Here is an 8,667-nt window from a genome sequence, read left to right as displayed (position 1 = left end):
TGCAAGTGCAGATATTTATTACTACAGTGTAACAAGGAATAAACAAACAGTGAAGAATAAACTAAAAATGTGGAACAAGGCTATGGCATGTACAGAATCTGGAAAAAGGAAACAGTGAAACAAAGGACCTTAAATAAGGTGACTAACAAACCACCAGAAAACATGAGGATAAGTAAATAGAACCAGCAACAAAAGAAGTTCAAATTATGGCTTAGGGTGCCCTCTGTTGGTCTGGGGGGAATTAAAAGCTTCTTCTTGATCGTTCTACAGCCGAAGCCAAAGAATCCACTGTTGTAGAGACTTCTGGTTCAAGTGAAAGTATTAAAACTTGTTTTGTTATACAGGGGAATGCTCTCAGCCCCACGAAACTCAGCAGCAATGTCATCTGAAGTTCGGCCCTTTGTTTCTGGGAGGCGATGCATTGTGTAAGTAAATGCTATCAAGGCCATGGACATGAAGAGGAGGTAGACGTAAGCTCCACACAGGTGCTGGAACAAAGAACGCAAGGAAAACACATGTAGAATGGATAATATTAAAGCTGACAAGGATCTGCATATGCAACAGAAACAGTTGGTTTATTTCCATTTACAGCATTTGGCAGACTTCATTATCCTGAGACACTTACATTTAGCTGATTTATACAACAGAACAGGTGAGGGTTAAGGGCCTTGGGCAGATGTTTGCCAAAGTGGATGTTTCTGAATAAGGTAAGCAAAGTGTTTCTAAGGCTGTAGGTAGAAAACCAGTAGATAAATGACTGTTGATGGATAATGATTGTGGACAGCCCATTACATTTATTCCAAAGTTTGTAAAATGTTGATTTTTCTTACTTTTCCTTTCCTCTGTTCCTCAATTCATTGTTCCTGTAGCAACAACCAGGAACACAAAGCAAGATGTCATTGATGTTTCATACATCACTGTTGAAGTATCTAACCACAGGAATGGAGAAATCATTCATTCTGGTGGTAAAAAGGTGTTTCATAAAAGCATCATCCTAAGTATCCTCTGATGTACAGCTGATCACATCTCTGACCAGAGAGACAGTGAACAACTCCAGCAATGATAGGTGACAAATACGAATTGTTTAGGGCTTGAACAAAGGTAATGTTCCGCCAAGAATAATTGTATTCCCAGCTATTTCAAATATCAACTGGTTTTATCTCCAACAGCTTTAGAAATACTTTACACAGATCATGATGGAATGCCCGAAATGTTTTGTTTCTCTTTTCCGAATATGATAAGCTTCTACTACAGCTTGCTTCTTGTTGTAATATAAGCAGTCACTTCCCAGTCTTTTCTACTGTTTGTATTCAAAGTAACTGATCTTAGGCCTTTTTTAGTTGTAAAGGATAGAAAAGACATACCAATAATGGTGGGAAAAGGAGGGCTAGCAGAAATTTTCCTCCCCAGTTGAGCATGCTGGTGAAAGCCATGGCAATGGGTCGGGCTGGCTGGTCAAAGAGCTCAGCACCAATGAACCAAGAGATGGGCCCTGGTCCCAGCTCATACGCTGAAATCAGGAGAAACACCACAAGCACCTGAAAACCACGAATGTCCGGGACTATGTCCTGAGGAGATATGAAGAGTGTGACATTATCTTTACTATTACTGTAACAGTGTGTTCTCACGTTGAGTACATTCACCAAAAACAAATAAATTATTTCTTTTTACTGTAAAACATAAGCATTAATCTCACCAGCAAGGAGTCTGTGATGGTCATAAGTAAATTACAAAAAGCTACCAATAGGAAGCCAGTGAGGAGCAGCTTTCTGCGCCCTGCCCTCTCCACCAGGAGCAACTTTGAGAAGAAACAAATGCCAAATTATGAAGAAACGCAAAGTATCTTTGAAGAATTTTTTAAAGGAGACAAGAATGCGTCAGAGTTTCTGAATGTCAGTGTTAATACAGAGGGACAGAATATCATCTGAAAAAGTGGTTGCATTTACAAACATTACAATTTGTGCCCCCAAATCACACACAGCTCTGAATATGCCGGAATGTTCTAACACTCACAGACACGATGGTGAATACCACGTTGATTGCTCCCACTCCAAGTGTCAGATATTTTGCTTCTTCAAATTTGGCCTTGGTAAATATTTTTGTTGAGTAATTTATGATCTGAAAATGAAGTAACAGACAGTGTGGTGTTTTATTCAGGAACTAGACAGACTTGAAAAAATTCCATCTAAAATGAGGCTCATAATGAGGCGTGAGTTGTATTAAATGATGGCTAGTGGTAGGAACAGAGACAGTGTCCACCATAAACAGATGAAATTAGTGATGAAGAAGAAATGAAAAGAGGCTGTGGTGTAGTGGGTTTTTAAAGAGGATTTTGGCATGAATTTGTGACATTGCTATTTAGCTTTTTAGATGGGATGGAAAATGTTCTCTTTTGAAACCACATTTATGGACTTTTAGATCCTTTTTGACAAAAAATAACTGCATTCAATTATTCTATTTTTGAAAATATGTGATATTTTTATTATGATAAAAAAATAATTACAGAATGTTGCAAAGGTCTGCTGCCTCCCTATTTTCTGAATAGAAAAAAGGGAAAATGTACCACAAAAACATGGAATGGCATGACAACAATTGATTTCAGTGGAAAGATCATTTGTGAAACCAAAAAAAAAAAAAAATGCTTCTATAAATGAAACTTCATCTTTATTTAACTTAAGAGGACTTTTTTACTCCACTGTACAGGCATGTCCTTTCCCGAAACAGCATAAAGTCAAAGATGATGATGAGCATGAATAAAGTTGTTCGATCTTGCTATATGAACACTAACCGCATTGAATCCGGATAACTGGCTGCCCAGGTTTATGATTAGAACAAGTATTATGGGCCGTCTATAGCAGCGTTTGATGAAGAATTCCCCGATAGTTATTCTTGCTTCACTGTGAGATGCTTCCTCTCTCATCTCATCCATTTCCTGTGTTACCTTGTCAGGGTTTCCTCTTAACCTTCTTAAAGCTGAAGACAAATAAAATGAAATTTGTGAAATGTGAAATAACAGGTGATAACTGGATATACATTCTGAGTATTCAAGGATGAAGCTGTAAATTTCTCTCACACTACCAGATTCTGCTTCTTGCTCTTTTCCACAGCTGATGAAGAAATAGCGTGGGCTCTCAGGGCAAAAAGGTAAGATTATATACTGAAGGCCAGCTGGAATAAGGGACAGAGACAGCATAAACGCCCAGTACTTTTGTGTCCCCAGGACTGTTTCTAAGCCCACCACCTGTAACATCCACCACAAACAACTAAATTAGTCTAGGTTAGTCTTCCACTGATGAGAACCAGATCATAATTAGAGAGTTTTTAAAGGATGAACAAAAGATGAAGAGAATGTGTGTGGTCTCTCACCATGCCCAGGAAAATGCCAGAGGCAAAAGAAACCTGGTTAAGAGTTGCAAAGGCACCACGGAGGTTAATCGGGGACACACCCTGGATATACAGCGGGTTCAGGCTCATCACCAGACCACAGAAAAGACCAAAAATGAAACGGCCCACTATAAGAAGTTCAAAAGATTCAGCTGCTTTGCTTAGGAACATCAGACAGGCGCCCGCTATAGAGAAAGTGTTTGCTATGAGAATGGCATTTTTCCTATAGGAAAAAAAAGTTAAAAGTTAAAATTAGTAAAAGTATTCAACAGTGATTTTTATTGATTTATTTTTTAACAAAACAAGCAAAAATTCCTAAAGCCAATTCTCACCTCCCATAGGAATCAGCCAGGCCTTTAACACCCAGTGAACCCAACAGGGCTCCAAAATCCTTGATGCTGACTGACAGAGCCCACAGAAATGTCAAACTGTGGTCTGGCATGGATTGATTGTGTCTTGATTTCCATGTCACATTGAAGAAGTCTTCAATGATCTGAGTAAATAAAGCATAACAAGCAGTGTTGAGTCTGGCCTATTCTATCTCATAATGGAGCTAGAGATTTCTATAAATCTGCTTCGATTATGTCTGTGATTAAAAGCAGTATACAAATAAACATTTAGTGCATTTTTGGGTCAATGGTGCCTTTATTTCTAGCATTTAAGATGTTTTTTGTGAGCTGCAGCTTACAGGAGCATTTTATATTCCCTAAAATCTCCTAACGTTTCTTGAAACCACATGTCAATGTGATGAGTTTCCTTAAATGCTTCTAAATTAAACAATGGTCCTTACTAACAAGCCTTCTATTGTGTACATCAGTTGTCATTTCTTCTTTTAAATGTGTAAGTGTGTTGCAGTCGTGACGTCAGCTACCATTTGCGTGCCAAAATTCACAGAATTAATGAATATACTTTAAGAGACTGCATTTCATCCGCTTGAAAGACATGACTAAGACCTGGAAGGCCATCCTGGTAGCTTTGGAATGAAATATCACCTGGAGAATGTTGCTGAGTATCCACATACCGAGCCGATAAATCAACACAGTCCAGACATCGTAGCTACCTGTCTGTAAATATAAAGCATTCCAAGACCATACCTAGCTGAATAGATAGTTCTCACGGCTTTGTAAAATTTACTCAGTGAGAAGTGCATGTTTGTGCCATGCTACCCAGAGTCATGTACTCACTCTGGCTGGAGAGTTGACATTGCCGGTGTGGTATCCGATCTGCAGCGAGCCAAACACTGCCGCCACCACAGAAGTTAGCAGGGTGGCAGTCAGCTGACTCTGGCCACAAAACCAAACATATGTGTCATGGTTAAACAATTCTGTAAGCTTGGTGTAAACACACACTGACTAATGTTCATAAAGCAAACTCTAACCTCTCCGAGGGCCATCAGCTTGTCAGATGAATGTCACTGTCACTTCTTTAGGACAAGGGGTTATTTTTTGGATTTATTTAAAGCTTGTGGCAAGTCTCAGAGCTGAAAGCATATCCCATGTCAAATCTATAGAGCAGAGTCGTCAAAAACCTCATTGTCAAGTGGCCCAGAGGAAAAGAAAAACTTTTTAAATGCTTTCAGCATTTATCTGAAAGATTATGCCTTATAATTTATAAAATAAATTTATAAAATAAATTATAAACATTAGATATGCACAATATTGAACATGTATAGTAATGTTGATTATAATGTAAAATATTAACATAATATTGAAACAGAGAAAGTCAATATAGTTTGCAACATGATTTCCAAATCAGAACTGTAAAACAAATATTTGAGACATTAGAGACATCAAATTTGTAGCATTGAAAAATAAAATACACACAATTTTTAAGAAGCTGAGTTTATGCCTCTGGGATAGTAACTATTCTTAAAAAAGCTTTTGATTCAGTTACAGTCGACAAGATCATTTTTATTTTAGACCATGGATTTCAAATTAATTTGTTGGGCTGCATTAAACCTGTCCCTCTCTTCTAGAGTGTCCACTGTGTACTATATCATTAGTACTGAGTACATCAGCAGTAAACAAACACAAGAACTATTTTTATACCTTATGTAAATTCAATAGTACAGGACTTTAAATGTAAAAGTAAATGAATTACCAACTGAATCACCTCATATGAATGCTGTGATGACATACTGCCAGGCATTAATTAGAATATTTATGACAGACCATCCAATCAAATCTATGTTCACAAATGCAAGACATTGTGAGTCTCTTACCTGTTTATAGTGTTGAGGTATGATTACATCTGCTCATGATCCAACATCAACTCTTTCTTGGCACCTCTTGTGTGTGTATCGACTTATTCCGGGGATTAACACTTGTTCACACACACCGATGGTTCCAGGTCATTCGTTTTGCAACCCACCCCTATGTGCCCCCTTGCCTCAGTCCCATCTCAATGATATGTCTCCGGTAAGCTTTCAGACACTTGTCCATACCCAAGCTCCCATGTGATCACTGATGAAGTCACACCAGAGTGGTGAATTTTGAGTTGGGTCTGAAAGAATGGCAATGACAGGCATCCCAGGTCTACACAAAATTCTCTCTCTCTCACACTCTATCATCATCCTGTCATAATTCAGTTTTTTCTTAAGTGTGATCATGTAGCTCTGAACACCTACTAAAAGAGTTAGATTAAATAAGAATTTCTTCAACAATACTTCAACAGTTTAGCTTGTTCTTAAGGTCAGTTGTGATGCAACTTTTGTGGCTAATTTGTTCACTCGTTTGAAAGTATGTCTATGTCTACATGCATCTCTATGAACTTGCGAGGTGAGTCCTGTCTAGTCATTTTCACATATACATGGTAGAATGTCCTCTAACTGCTATTTAATTGGCTATTTCAGCAATAGGTGCGGAAAATATTTGCTTAGTTTCTGTGAAGAAATATGCAAAATGCAAGTGTGTTAAGGTTACATAATATACAGACACTGATCAGCCATAACTTTAAAATCACCTGCCATATATTTTGTAGGTGCCTACAGCTCTGAGCCTTCGAGGCATGGACTTCACAAGACCTCTGAAGGTGTGCTGTGGTTTTCTGGCTTGGATCGGACTGCATTGTCCAGCACATCTCACAGATGCTCAATCTGATTGAGAACTAGGGAATTTGGAGGCCACATCAACACCTCAAACTATTATCCTGTTGAATGAGTTCATTGCATTAGAGTATACCAGTGACTTGAAGGGTGTACTTGGTCTGCAGTTATGTTTAGGTAGGTGGTACATGTCAAAGACATCCACATGAATGTCGGGACCCAAGGTGTCCCAGCAGAACATTATACAGAGTGTAGTGCATCCAGGTACTATCTCTTCCACAGGTATGTGCCATACATATGGCCATCCACATGTTGTAAAAGAAAATGTGGTTCATTAGACCAGGTCCCCTTCTTCAATAGCTCCCTGGGCTCCAATGACCCTGTCACTGGTTCACTGGTTGTTCTTCCTTGGCCCACTTTTGGTAGGTACTAACCACTACATACTAGGATCATCCATTTTGGACCTGCTCTGATCACAATTTGGCTCTCAGTAAAAGTCTCTCAGATCCTTACAATTGCCCTTAAACTTTGAGAACTGACGGTTCACTTGGTGCCTAATATATCCTGCCTACTGAGAGGAGCCACTATAACAAGATAATCAAGTGACTGCAAGTGAATTCGGGAACTATCTGGTTTTTCAGACATTCCACAACGCAAAACGTTTGCAGTATATAAACTGCAGTATATTAAGCATGTTGGCAAATTGCTGTGGTATAAGAGGAACAAAGCTCTTCTGGATGTTGTTATTGGCAAATAATCACCCCTCACTGTGGTAACAGCAACTTCGTTTCTCATCGGTCCACTTCACTCACCCTGTTGTCGATTACTTTCCTATAACAGCACCTCTCCTAGTGTTTTATTCCTTCTTATTCCCTGATATTATGTAACATCTTTGAATGTCTGTGTAAGCAGCTGGCCTATCAAACATCCTGAGCTGCTTGTTGTGTTGTTTTTCCCACAATTTTTCATACAATGAGTCAAAAATAAACAAAAACTGTCAAAGTGTTAAATGACTATAGCAAAGATTGTTATTGCATTGCTGTGGTGGTAATATAATCTCACAGATTTATATATTTAAACTTGTTCTGTCAGTCATTCGCCTAAAAATATTGTAGATGTGGAATGGTTTAAAAAGAAATCATGGCAACCACATGAGAAACATAAAACAGATTTTCACAGGGGAAAGTTCATGGAACACTGCAGCAGCAAAGCAAGGACTTTGCTTAGGGAAACTTCTAAAATATTTATCAATGGAATTGGGAATATTACTTGCAACCTTCAGAGGTTTACCAAAGCTGCACAGTTTACTGAAATATTAAATATCTTGTGCCATATCTTAATTGCTTTTAAATGAATTAATTTTAAGGTGACACCATTTCTATGCTATATTTTGAGTTTAAAGTTAAAACCATGCTAGACTTCACTGCTAAACCTGCGGATGGACAGTGATATAATACATACATAAAAACAAGCTAATGTATTCCAGTACCGAAAAGTCTAAGTGTGTGTCAAAGGTTATTGTTAAGTGGGAAAAAAAAAGATGTTTTCAGTGACAGATTAAAGGCATGACCACATTGTGTACTGAGTCAGACCATCGTCTTGTCCGTGAGACTGCAATAGTAAGCAAATGTTTCGGGAGTGCCTACACTGTGCCAATTTGTTTTTTTGAAACGATATATGAGGGTTTTCAATCGCACTTACTCACAGAACGAAAGGTTCTCATGCAAGGCCAGTATAAAAGGGGAGATGAAATGTGCATGGGTAATGAATCTGGGTGAGGAGGCATTCCTACGCACACACCACATCACAAGTGGGCAGAAAACCCACAGCCGTAAAAGCTGAGTGAAATACTATAAAACCGAAGTGCCCTGAACGTGCCCTCAGAGTTCCAGGTAATCCCTCCCGCATCCCCCGCAGATGACTTCATCATGCAAGTGATTCATCACATATGATCTCTCTCAGAGTGCTGATACAACCTCACCTACAACATTAGGATACAATTTATTTCTGATGTCTATGGTTTACATTTCTGAAATAGTGAAGATAAAACAATTTCAGTAATACTTTCATCATGTGTTGGAAGGAATCCAGTACTTTTTTATTTTATTTTTTATTTTTTTAAACGGCGCCACTTCCATTTTACAGCCACCAGGGGGCTCTCTGTTATTCCTAACATTCTTGGAGGCTTTTCTCAAAGAGTCTCAACACTTTTTTACTTTCGTTTTTATTAAAATTTATCA

At 38.4% G+C, this 8,667-nt stretch overlaps 1 protein-coding gene across 2 annotated transcripts; it reads right to left on the bottom strand.

Moving 5' to 3' along the window:
* On the bottom strand, nucleotides 1–8,630 carry LOC131359092 (solute carrier family 2, facilitated glucose transporter member 1). Of its 2 annotated transcripts, XM_058398667.1 has the most exons (12): nucleotides 5,606–8,630; nucleotides 4,763–4,888; nucleotides 4,569–4,667; nucleotides 4,377–4,448; nucleotides 3,717–3,877; nucleotides 3,367–3,607; nucleotides 3,079–3,241; nucleotides 2,789–2,973; nucleotides 2,014–2,118; nucleotides 1,697–1,798; nucleotides 1,365–1,568; nucleotides 1–488 (listed from the first exon to the last, which is right to left on the bottom strand). In XM_058398667.1, the coding sequence occupies exons 2-12, from the start codon at nucleotides 4,775–4,777 to the stop codon at nucleotides 309–311; spliced, it is 1,527 nt and encodes a 508-aa protein (XP_058254650.1). In that variant the 5' UTR covers nucleotides 4,778–4,888; nucleotides 5,606–8,630; the 3' UTR covers nucleotides 1–308. The 2 variants fall into 2 exon arrangements, with proteins under 2 accessions (XP_058254650.1, XP_058254651.1); XM_058398668.1 differs by lacking the exon at nucleotides 4,377–4,448 and having other exon boundaries at nucleotides 4,763–8,630.
* Between the last annotated feature and the right edge of the window lie 37 nt (nucleotides 8,631–8,667).

The sequence above is a fragment of the Hemibagrus wyckioides genome, linkage group LG09 (assembly GCF_019097595.1).
Source record: "Hemibagrus wyckioides isolate EC202008001 linkage group LG09, SWU_Hwy_1.0, whole genome shotgun sequence".
Taxonomy (NCBI): domain Eukaryota; kingdom Metazoa; phylum Chordata; class Actinopteri; order Siluriformes; family Bagridae; genus Hemibagrus; species Hemibagrus wyckioides.
This window is presented reverse-complemented; position numbering and strand designations above follow the sequence as displayed.

Excerpts from the sequence above, each read along its gene's own strand:
- LOC131359092 (XM_058398667.1), bottom strand. Across the intron at positions 3,242-3,366 it reads CTGGCATTTTCCTGGGCATG|GTGGTGGGCTTAGAAACAGT; the intron begins GTGAGAGACCAC and ends TGGATGTTACAG. Across the intron at positions 1,799-2,013 it reads TGGTATTCACCATCGTGTCT|TTGCTCCTGGTGGAGAGGGC; the intron begins GTGAGTGTTAGA and ends TTCTTCTCAAAG.